Source organism: Henckelia pumila, chromosome 4 (genome assembly GCF_033568475.1).
Source record: "Henckelia pumila isolate YLH828 chromosome 4, ASM3356847v2, whole genome shotgun sequence".
In the NCBI taxonomy this organism is placed as follows: Eukaryota; Viridiplantae; Streptophyta; class Magnoliopsida; order Lamiales; family Gesneriaceae; genus Henckelia; species Henckelia pumila.
This window is the reverse complement of record NC_133123.1, coordinates 6,313,650-6,331,299: the sequence shown is the minus strand read 5'-3', so window position 1 is coordinate 6,331,299 and position 17,650 is coordinate 6,313,650. Positions and strand designations below refer to the sequence as shown.

General features: G+C 36.1%; 3 protein-coding genes across 7 annotated transcripts; 2 read left to right on the top strand and 1 right to left on the bottom strand.

Moving 5' to 3' along the window:
• The first annotated feature begins 312 nt into the window (after positions 1-312).
• On the top strand, positions 313-2,891 carry LOC140864135 (F-box protein MAX2 homolog A). Its single transcript, XM_073268082.1, has one exon. It carries the CDS (start codon positions 401-403, stop codon positions 2,576-2,578), a length of 2,178 nt encoding a protein of 725 aa, XP_073124183.1. The 5' UTR covers positions 313-400; the 3' UTR covers positions 2,579-2,891.
• A 4,269-nt stretch (positions 2,892-7,160) lies between these two features.
• On the top strand, positions 7,161-12,210 carry LOC140863127 (uncharacterized). Of its 5 annotated transcripts, none has more exons than XM_073266303.1 (5): positions 7,161-7,214; positions 7,313-7,402; positions 8,010-9,235; positions 9,340-10,098; positions 10,231-10,541. In XM_073266303.1, exons 3-5 carry the CDS (start codon positions 8,225-8,227, stop codon positions 10,258-10,260), a joined length of 1,800 nt encoding a protein of 599 aa, XP_073122404.1. In that variant the 5' UTR covers positions 7,161-7,214; positions 7,313-7,402; positions 8,010-8,224; the 3' UTR covers positions 10,261-10,541. The 5 variants fall into 5 exon arrangements, 4 of the variants coding, with proteins under 4 accessions (XP_073122404.1, XP_073122407.1, XP_073122403.1 ...); XR_012143851.1 differs by lacking the exon at positions 7,161-7,214 and adding an exon at positions 12,074-12,210 and having other exon boundaries at positions 7,233-7,402; positions 10,231-10,377; XM_073266306.1 differs by lacking the exon at positions 7,161-7,214 and having other exon boundaries at positions 7,233-7,402; positions 8,074-9,235.
• On the bottom strand, positions 10,930-12,638 carry LOC140863128 (phospholipase A1-IIdelta-like). Its single transcript, XM_073266307.1, has 2 exons — positions 12,088-12,638; positions 10,930-11,916 (listed from the first exon to the last, which is right to left on the bottom strand). Exons 1-2 carry the CDS (start codon positions 12,534-12,536, stop codon positions 11,148-11,150), a joined length of 1,218 nt encoding a protein of 405 aa, XP_073122408.1. The 5' UTR covers positions 12,537-12,638; the 3' UTR covers positions 10,930-11,147.
• Positions 12,639-17,650: the final 5,012 nt, after the last annotated feature.

Below are 17,650 nucleotides of genomic sequence, written 5' to 3'. Positions count from 1 at the left end.
TTATCACTTCATTAATTTTCGAAGCACAGACATCTGCATGACCCAGATCTTTACAAAAAATCATGACTATTTGCATTGTCAATAGTGAGTGAGACCCCACCTCAACATTGCTAAATCTTTCAGCATAGAGTAGCTTGACACCCTCACGCACATCGGTATTTTAAATTATTACGGTGCGTTTAGTTAGTGTAAAAAAATGTGAGTAAATGTATGCTATATTATTATTACAATATAATATAATAATGAGATGATAAATAAAATAAAATAAAACAATAGCCGTGCCCTGTGTAATTAATTAATGAATGAAATCATTAAAAATATCAAAAGCAAACTGTGCACAAAGAAGTCATCATCCTCATCCAATCCAACCAACTAAAACGCAGATTTGGATTCAGCCCGCATGGCGGCGGAGGCGGCGGCGGTGGATTTCATTACGACAATCAACGACCTCCCGGACGTCATTCTGTCCAACATAATCGCCGCCGTGTCTGATGTTCGCAGCCGCAACTCCGCCTCAGTCGTCTGCCACAAGTGGTACCTTTTGGAGCGCGCCACACGTGGTTCCCTCACCCTCCGTGGAAATATCCGCGACCTCTTCATGGTCCCCAACTGCTTCACATCCGTATCCCACCTCGACATCTCTCTTCTTTCCCCATGGGGTCACTCCCTCGCCGCCGCCTCCGACCCTAAGCTCATCGCCTGCCTCCTCCACAGGGCCTTTCCTTCTTTGTCTTCCATCAAGCTATACGCTCGAAACCCCTCAACTATTCAGCTCGTCGCTCATCAGTGGCCCAATCTCAAACACGTGAAGCTGGTCAGATGGCACCAGAGACCTCAAACATCCGCCGCCGGTGATGAACTCAAGATCTTGTTTCAGGAACGTGGACAATTGAATTCTCTTGATCTTTCGGCGTTTTATTGCTGGACGGATGACGTGCCTCCGGCTCTTGAGTCATATCCGTTACTTGCCTCGAATCTCACCTGCCTCAATCTTCTGAACCCATCGTTTTCTGAAGGTTTCAAATCCGATGAGATCAAGATAATCACCAAATATTGTCCAAATCTGAGGGAATTTCGCGCTGCGTGTACGTTCGATCCAAGGTATATCGGATTTGTTGGTAACGAAGGTTTGGTTTCTGTATCAGTGAACTGCCCAAAGTTGTCAATTCTTCACTTGGCTGATACTTCAGCTTTATCCACTGCGAGAGGTGACCCGGAGCACGATGGATTCACCCAAGAGGACGCGAAAATTGATGCGGCCACTTTGATCGAGGTATTTTCAGGGCTTCCATTGTTAGTAGAACTAGCTTTAGATGTTTGTAATAATGTCCGAGACAGTGGTCCAGCTCTGGAGGTTCTCGACTCGAAATGCCCCAACTTGAGGTCCCTTAAATTGGGGCTATTTCATGGGATTTCGATGCCGATTGAGTCCAAGCTCGATGGCGTAGCCCTCTGCCAAATACTTGAGTCACTGTCGATTAGGAATGTGGGTGATTTGACTGACATGGGATTGATTGCAATTGCCAGAGGGTGTTCTAGGTTGGCAAAGTTTGAGGTTCAAGGTTGCAAGAAAATAACCACACGGGGGATGAGGACTTTTGTTTCTTTGCTCCGTCAGACCTTAGTCAGTGTCAGAATCTCCTGTTGCAAGAATCTTGGCGCAGCATCGTCTTTGAAGGCGTTGGAGCCAATTCAGGATCGAATCGTGAGGCTTCACATCGATTGCATCTGGGATTGTCCCGAAGAGCTCAATGATCTTGATGGGGCTAATGGTGGTTTCGACCTCAATTTTTTAGAGCAAGTGGAAGCATCAAATCCTCCGGGTGGACATTCAAGCATGAGTTCCAGTTATGACTACTTGGACATGGGTAATCCCCCCAAGAAATGCAAATACTCGTCCAATCTTGACTCTGGTTATGTAGGTTTCGATCTTAATGATAATGGCTTCACATATGGGAATGGGTTCGTGGAGAAAACATGGGACAGGCTTCAATATCTATCTCTCTGGATCGAAGTAGGCCAGCTTTTGACCCCTCTGTCATCTGCAGGACTTGAAAATTGTCCAAATTTGGAGGAGATTCGAATCAAGGTGGAAGGAGATTGTAGGGACTTATCAAGGCCTTCTGAACGTGAATTTGGGTTGAGCATTCTAATGAACTATCCCAGCCTAAAAAGGATGCATTTAGACTGCGGCGACACCATTGGCTATGCCCACACTGCACCTTCTGGGCAGATGGATTTGAGCCTCTGGGAACGGTTTCATCTGTTCTGTATAGGTGATTTGGGCCTAACTGAGCTGGATTACTGGCCTCCACAGGACAGGGATGTTAACCAGCGGAGCTTATCTCTCCCGGCAGCCGGATTGCTGCAAGAATGTGTTGGGCTCAGGAAACTTTTCATACATGGGACGGCTCACGAGCACTTCATGATGTTTTTGCTGAGGATACCGGATCTAAGAGACGTCCAGTTGAGAGAGGACTACTATCCTGCACCAGAGAATGATATGAGCACTGAGATGAGGCCAGACTCGTGCAGCCGTTTCGAGGCTGCGCTTAACAGGCGCCGGATTTCTGATTGATGCAAGCTGACTGTGATTACAGAGGATTTAGGAATTTCCTGAATCAGGATAGTCTAATGAATTTGGGCCGTGGAGGCTGGCGAACGGGCGCTACCCGTCTGTCAGCATCGAATCATCCGTTTTTTGGTCTGTTTTGTACCCGTTTACAGTTTTGAAAATAAACTCTCCGAGCTGTCTGTGTTTTATTTAGGGGCAACACGTACGAGTGCCATAGTTTTAGACATGAATAAACTGGGCCTTCCGATTGTTCTTTACCATTACATCATGAAATATAATTGAAATCCTTGAGAAAATTACTTTGATTAGCCGTTTTAAGTTTGTAAATTAAGCATACATGTATTTATTTAATTTCAATCATAGGATGTACATCAGTCGTGATACATTTAATATAAAAAAGATATCTTGAATAGTTGACGACCTTCCATCAAACCCTATAATCGAAACGGGTATTAATCTAAATGATTCAAATTTACTTGTATTAATTAATAAATTAAAATTCAGTTTGGGCTACAAATTTATAACTCTACTTCTTGAAATTATACCGATAAGAGTTTCTTTCACAAGCCCATTTCAAGAGAGTCGTATAGCATTCTTCCGTGGATCTCACTACTTCCACCTTCAAAATCTGGACTTGTTTTGTTTGTTACGCTGTTCGTGGCAATTATATAGAACTTATTATTAATTTTTTTAATCCTAAATATATAAATAATGATTTCTAAGTTCAATAATATATATTTTTCTCAATATATCCTTATTTATTTGAGTCTTATAATTAACCAATTTTTGGAAAATGATAAACATTATTCCAATCGAATTCCTATTTTCAGAAGATGGGTAAAAATTTGAACTTCATCTTTCCCCGTATAAATTTTCTCCCACTTATATTTAACTAGTAAAAGTCACGTGCGATGTTCGTGGGAATATCTTTTGTTGTCGATAAACGTTGTTAAATAAATTAATTGAGATGAGAAGATATTAACACACATTTAATAAATGATATTCATGGTAATAATATATACTTTTTGGAAAAAAAAAACCTATTACATGTCTTAGTTATGTAATCAATATAATCTTCGACATGCAACTAATAAAAATATTTGCAACATTTTCGAACAATGTAACACTTGCAGTTTCAATGTTTGTATTATTTACGGTCATGATTATTTTACATCCACATTAACAGTTTAGAATAAGACATTATCAATAATTCATGTAAGCTTATAAATATAAGTGTTACGTTTATTATAGTTTTACATTAACACAATAATGATATTGAAACTTATGTAATTATTACAGCTCGATTGAGTTTTTCATTTTTTTTATTAATCTTGAGAAATTATGACATGATTCGTACCATGAATGCGTTTTATTTTCTATCTCATGTATGTATGATTTATTTTTTATTTGTTAATAACTGAGATATGTTAATCAAATTATATTAAATATGATTTTGTAATTTTCTATGTTATATGTATTGATCACTTATTTTGTGATCACTATTGATTTATGGGGAAAAATGGTATAGATAATGCATTCTAAACCTTAATTTAAATTATTGCGTCAAATATTTTTTTTCTTTTATATTTGAGACTTTTCTCTATTTAAAGATTTTTCATATCATGTGTTTTTCTATGAAAGAATCATTATTATCATCATCTTTAATAACAATTTTTGTGATACTATCTTCATCAATCATTTGCATTTTTCTATCGTTATTATTTAATCAGACGGTCTATTTTTATGCTAAAAATATTTATTGCAAAGAATAACAATAATTTTATCATTCTCATTTGCATTCTGGTATGTTATCGTCTTCCATTACTTGTATGTCAGTATCGTTAAAACGATCAATGTATTTGTTGAACATCCTTTTTTTTTTCGTTTTTTGAAATCTACTGATCCCCTTTTGCTTACAATGCTCTCGTTGCTGAAATTTTTGATTGAATTTTGAATATATTTAATTACAAATGTTAACATTCCATATTTTATCTCAACTGTTTTGTTGCATATTTTTTTTTATTTATTCATCTAATTGAAAATTTACATCAATGTAATTTTTACAGTATCTTTAATTTAATGTGAGGCGTGTCATCATAATTTTTCTGGACTTATTTTTTTTGATGTTATTACCTAACCCGTAGTAGATTGATTAACATATATATATTTACAGACTCCAATAATATTTAAATAATATCAATCTTATAGTTTTGTAAATAACAATTGAAGATATTAATCTCTAACTCTTGTAAAAATATTCTTTCGTTAATTGCAACATCATCTTATAAAATAATTGTTATAGTTTTTAGATTTTTTGAGGAGAAAAGTAGTTAATTTTTAAAATTTCAACTTATACATATATGATATTTGTGTGTTGGTTTGTTTTTTATTTATTATTTTGGATTAAAACTTGACTCCACATGAATTGATTTATTTCAACACGATGTATGATTTTATATATATATATATATATATATATATATATAACATTTAAAATCTGATATTTTGTTATATTTATGAACTTATGATATAATAGTTATTTAGTTCAATAGGTCCTTACTCAAACTAAAAATAAATAAGATTTTTTGTTGAAAAAAATATGTCATTTCATCTGCAAACAAATAAAAACTAAAGTATTTTGGTGTTTCAATCTTTTAGAAAATTGGATAAATATTTAATTTAATTAAAATTCTTGTGGGAAAAAATATGTTCATTATATCTACAAAAAGTTAAAACTAAAATATTTTGGTATTTCAATCTTTTTGAAAACCGAAACCTTATCTAATATGCACACATTGTCAATTTTGATCTTATCATAATAATTGATTTTACAAAAGTATCCTCATATCAAGTGTGTACTAATTAAGGACAAAGTTAAAAATACACAATGAAAAACTTTGACCTTGATTCACACTTTTATAATTGAATGATGATTGATATAGATTAATTAATAAGAGGTTTAGTATGACTATGAATGCAGAAGTTATAGCTTATAAAACACTAAAATAAGTTCAAAATTTTAAATTATTAGAAAAAACGGAAGTAGTTTTGACGCTTGAATATATATTGAAAAATATTTTATTTTTATTTTAAATATAAATAAAAGAAAAAAACGAAAAAAATACAGAAAATTTTTTTTGAGGAAAAAAAGTCTTGTTTCTTAAAAGGTTCAAAACATATGACTTCTTTTTTTATAAAAAAGAAAATCAAATATTTTTTTAAAATGTTTTTATTATGTTGTTTCTCCAGCTAAACACACTTTTATTGTCATTAAATATATTAGCTACATGTAACAACGTTTTTACTTTTTATATAATCATAATGTATTCAAATACTCACGAAAATCATAATAAAAAAAACTATGAAAATGAGGGTAAAATGTGACATTTGTTTTATATAAATGACTTTTCAATAAATTTCTTAATTTGTGTGGAAATTTTTTTTCAGAAAACAAGTTTTTCTTTTAGTAGTACTACTAAATAATGTTAGAATTGAAATTTATATATATATGCACGTGTCGATAATAAGTGAGATTTTTAGAAGTTATTAATATTATTATGAAATAATATTATTAATATTTCAAATTTGGAGACTCCTCCAATCTAAAACCTACTCAAGAACCAAGATTTCTTTGCATGATCTTCCATTTACCCAATTCAACTAAAGAACTCAATCGTAAATTAATTAAAATGAACCCACTTTCATCATAAAGATGAAAGATTGTCCCACAAAATTTATAAGAATAATGCTAGAGGTACAACCAATATATGGTACAACAATATTTACAACAATTATGTCGTGATATTTTGTTATTATCTCGTGAGATTTTGATATGATATCGTGAGATTTTGCATTTAATGTATCGTGAGATTTGATAAATTTAAATTTTATATTGAATTTTTTGTGGTGTAAAAATTATTATAAAAATTTGATTGTACATGTAGCATTGCTCAATCTATAATACATAGCCTTTAAGATAGAGCGCATAAAGTTGAAAATTTATGTGGGTTGCTTATGATTTGGGGTACAACATTGCAAAACCAACTCATATAGTGGTCCTCTAAACTAAAGTCACGAGATTTATTTATTTATTTTTATTTTTATTTTTTTGGCCTTGATAATATATGAATTTGTGTTTACGGAACAAGCAAATACCTTGCTAGCAAATGGATCGTGAGTTTATTTCGTATTACGGGTCAAGTCGATCCATCTTCCATTAAGTAAATTTTTTTCACAAGGGGTTGTTTGTCGATGAATAAGTAATTGCACAGTTACCAAAATACAGCAGTAAACTCCCAAATCCCCAAGTAATGAATTCACAGTTACCGTGTCCCATAAATTATTTTCCCATTTCCAAGAATTCTGAAGTTTCATGAACGTTCAATGATGCATGTGTAAAGATGACTTTTTTTGGGTCATCCCCTTAACAATCATATATTATATTATTGGTTAATTAAAATATGATAACATGATCCCAATACTGATGGCCAGACGTAAAGTCAAAATAACATTGTACTAAACTAAGTAATGCAATAAATTTCATAACATAATAACAAGAATTTGAATTTCGTACGCTAAGATATATGTATAACCCACTACCATATATATGTAAGAAGTGGTTCTTCTTGCTTTGCACATGGTGAGCATCTCTGTCCAGCTTAATAATCAATTCCAATAAAATAAAAATCATATTATAAGGATGGTAATCAGATCTTTCCTTTTATTGCTGTTTTACAGCTTTCATCAGCAATAAATGTGAGCCCATCAAGCATCTGTTATGTGATGTTCGACTCAATAATTTGAACCAAAAACGGCATTTCAGGAAAGGTACAATCTTTCTCCCATAATTGTCTGCAGGAATCGTAATGGGTTTAATTTTTGCTGATGATGTATGATCATTAGTTGTTGATGTATGTTGGGTTGTTCGTGTTTAATTTACACCATTGAATTGATTTTTGGGGTGTTGGTTGTTGCCGCAAGAATTTTGAACCCAGAAATAAATCAGCCTCCGAGTGGGAACTTTTGATAAGGTTTTAACTTTGTTTTATACGAAGATTTTCTTGAAATTATGATTTATGTGTTGTTGGAGTGCCTCAGATGCTTGAATTTTTAACTCTTTTTGAAGTGAGCTCAACTTTCAGCTTATATTAGCTTGTATGATTCAAATTCTTGTAGCGTTCGTTCATCAGATTTGTATAGATGTCAGGGCATACGAATTCGTCTTATTTTTGCTGTTTTCGGTTACATCTAGTCCATTTTCGTCTGTCAGTTTGAACTTCAGTCAATATCTATGATTCGTTTGGGGAATCATGTCACCATCTTGAGGTTGAAATGTGGTTTTTTTTTTTTCCCTCTCTAAGCATGCTGCACTATCAAGAATTTTTTCAGGTGAGCAATGTGGGGATTCTAACCATGTGACTTTTGAATTCTGTAGATGAGTTTGGGAATACATATAATATCTCTGAATCTTCTCCTATGTTCTTCCATAACCATAACAGAAGATTGAGCATGCTAGAGATGGACGAACTTCTATAAGGAGGAGTTTTTCGAGCCAATCGATTTCTCCCTGGTAGTGAATAGAAGGAGTCAATCACGGATTGCCGGTGACATTGACATAGATAGTGCAAGTTGGTGTTGCTGGAGTATCGGATGGAGGACAAGAAACTGAATTTCAATCGACCATTTCTGTCAGTGAGACGAAATTCGCCAGCGGTGACCTCTCAAAAGGATGACAAAGGTAAAACAGGCAATTTTGTGCCTGTTACACCTCAGCTTCCTTCTTATCGATCACAACTCAAGTCTGGCCCAATCAGAAATCCTGGAGTCGTGCCTTTTCAATGGGAACAGACCCCTGGACAACCAAAGGAAGCGTCGAAGCAAGAAACTCGAAACCACGACAGACCTCCAAGTGCCCCTAAGCTCCCTCCTGGCAGATGTCCACAAGCTAGCCAGCAGCATTCATGTCAAGTTATTCCAAATGAAAATTCAAGTCAAATAGTAACAGTTGCTCGTGATTCCCAGAGTGGGCTGCATCACGATGAAAATTTCAAGAATCTTGAGAGATATGATGAGATTACAGAGAAGGGGATGCATTCTGAGTCAGGGGATAGTGATGAAGGATATTTTGATGCGCCTGATACACTTTCAAGAACCGAATCTTTTTTCATCAATTGTAGTGTGAGTGGTTTAAGTGGATTTGATGATTTAGATACCGAACCACCCAAAAGTTTTTTGACAGACACAAAATCTCGGGAGTTCATGATGGATAGGTTTCTCCCTGCTGCAAAAGCAATGGCTTCTGAGACACCACACTGTGCATCCGAAAAAGAAGCTATCACCAGAGAACAACCCCAACAATCAAAGAAAATAGTTAACAGCAGTAAGCCTTTACTTCGCTATGGGCCTAGTTTTGCAAAGCGGTATTCGTATTGCCATGAAACAGAAGAAGATCAAGAAGAAGAGGAGAGTGATGATGACTATATGCAACATAAAAGATTTCCGGGAGTTTGTGGTCTGCTACCCCGGTTTTGCTCAAGAAGTTCACTGGGCGTTTTAAATGCAGTACCTGCGATGAGTATGAGGACCCGAGTTCCAATATATGCTAACACAACTCAAAATCGATCTTCTTCAGCTGGATCTTATAGCGAGACCAGGAACAAGGTATTAACTTTACTTTCATATCTTTGACCTTCATGCGTGCTTTGATTCATTCCATGATTTTTGATGCAAATTTGACCCACCTTACTGTTATTTTTATCGAGCAGTCCAAGCCCGATCATTCTGAGCTTAAATCAGTGGACACAATCCAGACATCTGAACTTGGGGTGAATAAGACTAATTCGGGAAATGAACATGTTCAACTAGAGAACCATAATGCACCAACAAGTTGTAATGCACCTTTTTTGTTTATTGAGGAACAAGAAGTTACTGGTGTTCCTGAAGAAACAAAGAATACAGGGATTAATGCCAAAACCTTTCAAGAACTATTGGCTGATCAAGGCAGTTTAGAGGAATCAGATGCAGGAGAACCTGCTGTGGAAAAAACTCTCTATGTTGATACAATGAAGATAGTGGGCACTGAAAGCACGGCTTCCTGTTCTCCACCGACTGATGAAGATGCTAAAGGAGTTCCTGTTTCAGGGGAAGTCGTAAACATTAGTGCTAATAAAGTAGTGTTGGATGTAGCAGAGGCATACGGAGAAAATGAAGACGTTAACCTCAGTTCAACTATGACAAAAAATGTAAAAGATATGGACAAAGATTCTTCTGAAAGTTTAGACAATCAGCCACCAAAAACATTAGCTCTGGAAAAGGGGACTCATCCAAATCACCCTCGATATCCAGTTCCCCCATCTTTACCTAAATCTCCATCAGATTCTTGGCTCGGGCGTACTTTACCTTCCATTTCCATGAAGAAGTCACATCTCCGTTCATCTTTTGCTGTGGCAACAAATCCCCAGAATCATTATCCCAAGGCACCTAGAGGCGATATCACCTGGGAAACTTTTGTTAAATCTACTAAGGTGAGACAACACCATTCATGTCATTCTAAGGCGTGTTCTTTTGTTGCTTCCACTAATTACCAAATGTTTTCATCAGTGGATTTCATGTGCATGAATCTAGTAGTTGGTTCACATTGTTGCTTGCTTTATCAGGAACTCTTGGCGCCCATACCAGAAGGTTAATGATAAGCCATTCTTGAGCCATGGCTCTTGTACAGCCATTTTTCCGGCAAGGTTCACAGATTCAATGTTGATATGTATACGATGCAATAAATAGTTCTACTCTCCACAACTCTACAGGTACTCTCTTTGGCTTGCAAGATGGTTGATGCCTCACTTTTTTGTAATAACCCTGTATAGAAATATTGTTCCATTCAATGGGTGGGTGCTATTTTAGTTTATTCACTGTAATAAAACCTATATGTGGTGCCTGCAATTTGTGGAATCGGGTCTCTTTATTTATCAAATAGTTGCCGCAGATGATATTTTTATGATATCGCTTTTGGTAGATTTTGTTCGATCTCTCACGGTTTCATGTTCAATTTCATATCTTAGATGATGTGCATATGTTAAGGCAAGATTTTGTAGTAGCTCATCACTCTTTGGTGCAAAAGATAATGAATTGATTATACATCATTGTAATAGCCTTAGATAGAAAAGAAGTTACATATAAATAGAGTGAGATATATTTTGCTATTGACCTAATCATTTAGAACATGCAAGCTTTAATCTGTTTTACTTCTCAATGCGTGGGGGTTTCCTTCTTGAACCCCGAGATTCAGGGAAACCCATAACCTTGGAATTGCAATGAATTTGGCTTGGATAACTAACATAAGGCAAATTAAATATACATCTCCACACTCGAACGCACTTCTTTTTTTCCTTGCCAAATTAAACCACACAAAAAGATGCAACACAATAACAAAAATCTCCAAATCCACACCACACAATTAAACTCAAACCAAACACATGGTTTTAACAGCTAGCACTGGCGAGCTCACTGCGTCCTGCTTATTTTACATGAAAATATAATAGTGATCTTGCACGTTGTTGCAATTAAGACAGTTAAATCAAGGCAATTTTTCGAACGAAAAAGATTCGGGTTCCGGCAGATCTTCGGCGTCGGGTGGGGCCAAAATCCATTCTCCATTACTCTCATCAAGAATCATACCTTTGTTCTCCACCATCCACCAACTACTCGGAATCAAATACTCATCCTTGATAATTCCACTAGACTTGTTCACCAACGCCAAACTCCTCTTCACCTTCAATTCAAAGGCCTGTTCTTCGCCATTCCAACCAGCTACAGTGTGCAGCAGCGCTTCCAGATTATGCCAGTCAAAAAAATTAGTGCTGAGCTTCAAATTCGGAGACTTGGCGTTATCGATTTCCAGCGTAGTTCCGAGGTTTCTGAATCCCAGTATTTCAAGGGGATAAGCAGGAACCAAATCTTGTTTGTTCTTGATGTGCAGAACCTTGAGATTTGGATACTTACTCACTCTGTCGACGAAATCCTCCTCCCCCACATGAGGACTACAGAACACGACAGCCGCAACCGGTACATCCCTGATCCCGTTTTCGACAAGATCGAAAGCAGATAATGTTGCTAAACTAGCACCAAGGCTATGCCCTGTTACTACAATGCTCAATTTTTCGTCTTTATACAGGTCTATCAGTTCTTGGATCTTTGCTCTCACCTGTGTCCTTGCGCTGAATTTTGTGAATGGGGAATCGGGATTGCTCGTAACGTATAGTTTCAACCAACCTGCCATAACTTTAGGCACTTTTCTATGGATTCCTACAATTTCTGGATGTAGCAATTCTTCGATAGACTCAAGCCTATTATATATTCATGTGTTACAAAAAACAGTTAACAGTAGAAATATTTCAAAATTAAGATCATTTTTTAGGTAGTGTTTGCAACCTCTAAAAATTGCGAAGAAAATCTCCATAATCACTTACTGTAAATCATATGATCATTTCTTAATAATTACAGGAGTAAATATTTACCCGTCATACAAGTCATTCATCCACTCGTAGTTTCTGATGGTTCCACGCCACGCGACGTAGATTTCGCGGCGGCCCAAGGCCTTGCTAACCTCATCGGTTGTGACAGCAATATAGCCAATCCAGTTGGATTCTTGGTCCCAAGAGTCGTGAGACATGGAATGCATAAAAATGGCCTGGGCGAAGCTGACTTTGGCAGTGGCATAAAGGAAAGCTTGGACCTGGTAATCGGAAGCCGATTCGAGCTTCACTTTTCTGAAAAAAGATTTCTTGCCATACCTGCTGCTGCCTGCGTATTTGGAGATTTCGTCATTGTCGAAGGCGTCGTATGTTCCTTGGCAGAAGTTGCCGCATCGGAGGATCAGTTTCCGGAGGCTGAGGTTCAATGGATCCAGAAGCCCTTCCCAGTTCTTGCTCCCCAATAGCTCTTCCCATGTAGCTTCTGTAGCCATGCTTGATTAATTTTTACAGAAAGAGTAGCTTGATGAAGATTTTGAATTCCATGTTGGGATTTAAATAATGGTACATGAACACGGAGTCTTACGCTTTGGGTTACACATGACATTTAAAATGACATGATTATCTCTCTACTTGATTTGGAAAAAATCTTTAAAAAATGCATGTAGGATAATCATGTAATTTTAAGCGTCATGCGTAACCCAACGTAAGAGTGATCTATGCATGCAATTAATTTAGGATAGGTACGTAGGTTTTATCCCTATACATGTGATAAATGTGGAGGGGATCTACACCGTTTGTTCAATTTCGAAACAACCCCTTACTTGACTCTCTTTATCAATTTTTTTTTTAAAAAAAATTTATGTTAAAAATATTAATTTTAATTGCAGGTATAATGATTCCTCATATTTCACAAAAAAATCTACCAGTCATTTGTGTTCATATATTGCACTTATGGTCTCGTTTCTTCCGCAAATTACCCTTCATCTGTAATTAAGATCCTATATATGTACTTTTAGAAAAAAAAAATTCAGTGTTTTATGTGAACAAAAATTAAAAATGCATTTTGAGTTTGGACAAGATTTTTATAATTCTTACTGTAAAATTATTTTTATAGAACAGTTTCCGAAACAGGTATTGATTATCAAATTAAAATTTTAAAATGATTTATAAAATATTTTTTTAAAAAACTTTTTATAAAACATATTTTCAAATGAAATCTAAATGATTGGAATGGTCATGTCGTAGCCCGTAGGTCCAAAAACCCGAGTTTATCCGAGTTCATTGAAATTAAGGAGAAGAGTTGGAGGATATTTATAAGGGTTGATTTTCGGTATATTGTATAAAAAAATATTGATATGAAAAAAATTCATATCGAACTGAAATTGTGAAATTTTGATATAGAAAAAATATATATTGATACCGTATAAATATCGAAAAAAATTTCGTATACCCAAAAAATATCTCTATATTGAAAAAAAATTTGGTACATTATCTCGAAAATTCAGTATTTTGGATTCGGTATGACAACCCTAGATATTCACATTGGAATGGAATTTTGTATCTCGATGATGTTTGCATTTACTGGATTCTTTATTGGCGGTTCAAATGGTTAACCGGTAAGTGAAATACAGAAAACTGGTGCAATAACATCATCAAACCCGAGTGGCTGTCAAAAGCCTGAATGCGGAGTGATTCCCAAATTGGTGAGGTGAGAGAAGACCAGTCACCAGAGAGCTTAGGGATGATAATTTTTCCGCGGGTTCGGGTATCCGAGGGGAAAATCCGAAACGGGGCGGATTTGGGGGAGTATTTTCGGGTATGAGTTCGAGATCGGGGATTTTTAAAAATCTCCGAAATATATTGGGGCGGGTATGGGAATGCAATCCCCATCCCCGAACCCGCCCCGATAATAATAATAATAATAATAATAATAATAATAATAATAATAATAATAATAATAATAATAATAATAAAATTTTATTAAATCTAAAATATTATTAAAAAATTAAAATTAAAGTATTATTATTATTTCGTTAATATATTTTTTTATACATTATATATAATACATTCTTTTATGATAGCTTAGTTTTTTATAACATAAAAATATTATTTGAATCTAATTCATTTTACATACACATATAAAGTATTTATATTAGTCTAAATATATATTATTTATTTTGATAAATTTAAAAACAATATATAATCTTAATAAATTTTTGATACATAGTATTTTTTTTTTAAAATATTAATTTTTATTTATAGAAATATTTTGTATTTAAAATATTTTTATTAATTTTAAAAGTTAGTTTTATAATAAAAAATTTGACCCAAAATATTTTAGGTATTTTATTATAAAATTTAATAATAATTTTTATATTTCTATATAATAAAATTTACTAATTCATATATATACATATATATATATAAATAAATAAAATTTATTTATAATATAGATAAATATATATATTTTTGGGTATGGGTATGGGGATTGGGAATTTGATCCCCGCGGGGATGGGTATGGGGAATCCCCGATAAGAATTAATAGGAATTGGGGCGGGTATGGGGATCATATTTGAATTCGGGGATGGAGATGGGGAAGGCATCCCCGTCCCCGAACCGCCTCATTGCCATCCCTAAAGAGAGCTCTTCCCTTGAGAGATGGGTCTTCCCTCACTAGATAGTTCTTTCCTTGCCAGAAAGGTCTTTCCTTGAAAATGGAATAAAATAATAATGCATCGGTATGAGTGCCACTCGAAAATTACGGGGACATCACTTCACATTTAATGCTGCCAAAAAGTCATACCGGGTAATCATTAAGATCTTCCTATAAATATCAGGTCTCTCGATCTGATGGAGGTACGTTCTCACTTCTCACTTCACTTTAACATGAAATACTTCACGTTCTCTATTTACTTCCACGCTGTTGATTTTTTTCATGATTTTTTGATTTTTTACAACATTTTAATGTCATATATTATGTTACACAATCAACGACGCATGTGTACGATAACTAATATATATAAAAGATTCCCGAAAAACTTATTTATTTATTATTATTTTTTATCCAAAGCAAATAAAGCTACCTCTCTTTATGTCATTGGTATCGTATATTTATATATACATCAATGCATACATACAAAATTTTATTTTATTTTATTTTAAATGTAAATTCTACAAAGCCTCGATATATTCTTCTAATCATGATAAAATATCATTTAGCCTCATGTGAAAATCCAGAAACCCCTACACGAAATTAAATTAACGATATTTAAAATTAAAATATTTTGTTTATTAAAACTAAGGAAACCTGATAAAAAATGTTTTTAATTATAAATAAGATAGTTTAGTTCCTCGATCGATGGCCAACGTCCATTAGGCATGACAAAAAGATCATGTCACACACGATGAGTGTGTCTTGTTAAAAAGAGAGAGAGAGATAATGATTTTTTTATAAATAAAAGTTATAAATTTTTGAAATTGAAATAAGGAGAGTGTTATTTACATTTCAAAAAATGTTAATCACACACCATTTCACATTTTTATTTAATTATTTGACAAATATACCCTTATATATATTTCTTTATATATCATCCAACTCTTGAAGGGCTTGAACTAGTTGGTCCTGGGATCCCTTAAGTTCACTCCGCAAAGCTTTTTATTGCACCTCAGAGACCCGGAGATCATTCTGCGACTTCAACCGATCAGCTTGGAAGTCCATCCACATCTCCTCTATTTGGGCTCGGAGATTTGCCATCTCTCTCTCAGAAGCAAGCTTCACATCCTCAGCTGCCTGGTTAAGCTCAACGAGGTGGGTCTCGAAACCCCGGGTCTCCCTGATGAGTTGTTTCCAACCAATGGAGGCTCGGAGAGACACTTCAGCTTTCAAGGCGGCAGCCTGACATAAAAATAATAAGATAATCATGGTACTGAGATGAATGAAAGAAGTGCGCTAAGAAAAATGTGAAGAGAATATAAATCACCTCGGCAGAAGCAGTGTTGGAGCGTTGTAGGAAATCAGTCCAGCCAAGGTTCTTCACAAAGTCAGCATCGGCTTGAGAGAGCATGTCCCGAAGGACTGAGCCTGCTGCTGGGATAGGGCCTACCCCCACTATCCGAAGCTCGTCATGGTACATATCGAAGAAATTGGAGCGACATCGGATCACGGGGGTCTGGGGTTTATCCGACCTGAACTGCCGAAGGGGCGCTACCTCGGGAATGGTAGATTTTCCCGAATCCAGCTCTACTACCTCGGGGCGGGGCTGGATGTAGCGCGCCTCTTTGATCCTTTAGAAGGGGCAGTGGAGGGCTCAGAGGCGGCAGTAGCTCGGGGCGAAGCAGCTTTGGATTTTCCCTAGGAAGCTTTAACCTTGCTCCCTGGTTGAGCTGTTGTTCTCTTCTTCTCAAACATCCTTTTCATTGCAGCATTCATTACTCTTATTTCTGGGTAAGTAAGAAGGAGGTCAGCAAAAAAAAAAAAGAAAAAGAAAAAGAAATAATAAAATAGAGCATGGGCGGGGGAAGGTCCATACCTAAGTGTCCTCGGACCGAAACATCGGCCGAGCTGAGCCCATGGTGGCAGAGCAAATCCTCCGCCAGGAGGGCGGCGGTATCAAAGCACCTTTCCCCTATAGCCCTTTGGGCTCCAGTGAATAATTCCCCCTGTCGGAAGCCGGGGGTGGAAACATGTAAAATTGGGAGAGCATTCCTCCATACCGAGCATATATCCCAGTCCTCGGAGGGATGGACAAAAAAGAAATTATTCTTCCAGTTCTTGTTTGAACTGGGAGAGCCCTTGAAAAACTTGCAATTTGGATGACAGAAAAAATAAAATGAGCCCTCCTCAGAACGTTTGGGGAGCAAAAAATTATAGATAGTAAAACAAGTTACTTCAAAGCCTAATGTTCTGAAGAGAACTATAAAGCTGCACAAAGTTCGAAAGGAGTTAGGGGTGAACTGCCCTAAGTGAAGCTCATAGTAACGGCTGAGCTGCTAGAAGATGAGGGGCACGGGAAACCTAAGACCAGCTTCTAATTGGTCTACATCAAAAGTGTAATATCCCTCGGGGGGATTGTTAGCTCGGTCATCGAGGTCAGGAATAATGAACTCATATTCTTTGGGGGCATGGGATAGAGCTCTTATTTTGTCCTCGTCCGAGGCATCTAGCTCGGAGGGATATAGCTCAAACCATGGCACCACAGGGACATCATGGTCATTGCCCGAGTCATCATCCTGAGCTGATGTGGAGGGGTGAGCAGGGTCCTGGCCTGTAAGCTCTTCTGCGGGAGTAAGAGCAAGGGAATCAAATTGATCCACCTCACGGAATACTTCGTCTGAGCTCCCAGAGTGAGCTCGGGAAGAAGTGGCCATGAAAGGTGTTTACTTACTTAGGAAGCTCGGAAACCTGGGAAAGGGAAGAAATTTGAAGCAGCAAGATAGCTCAGAAAAGGGAATGGAGGAGAGAAAATTGGAGGAAAAATCAGAGAACGGCAATCAGAGAAGGGTAAAATGAAATTTTGACAGTGAGGGGCTATTTATAGAAAGCATGGAGGAAACATGATCGTTGATTTTGGGACGGATGGACGGCTCAGATCAAGTGGAATTTGAA

What these genes read in the sequence shown, in the direction of transcription:
- LOC140864135 (XM_073268082.1), top strand. Translation starts at nt 401, where the DNA reads ATGGCGGCGGAGGCGGCGGCGGTGGATTTCATTACGACAATCAACGAC.
- LOC140863128 (XM_073266307.1), bottom strand. Translation starts at nt 12,536, where the DNA reads ATGGCTACAGAAGCTACATGGGAAGAGCTATTGGGGAGCAAGAACTGG. An exon ending in ATGAATGACTTGTATGACGG is followed by an intron (nt 11,917 to 12,087) that starts GTAAATATTTAC and finishes AATATATAATAG; the next exon opens with GCTTGAGTCTATCGAAGAAT.
- LOC140863127 (XM_073266303.1), top strand. Translation starts at nt 8,225, where the DNA reads ATGGAGGACAAGAAACTGAATTTCAATCGACCATTTCTGTCAGTGAGA. An exon ending in ATAGCGAGACCAGGAACAAG is followed by an intron (nt 9,236 to 9,339) that starts GTATTAACTTTA and finishes TTTATCGAGCAG; the next exon opens with TCCAAGCCCGATCATTCTGA. An exon ending in CTTTTGTTAAATCTACTAAG is followed by an intron (nt 10,099 to 10,230) that starts GTGAGACAACAC and finishes TTGCTTTATCAG; the next exon opens with GAACTCTTGGCGCCCATACC.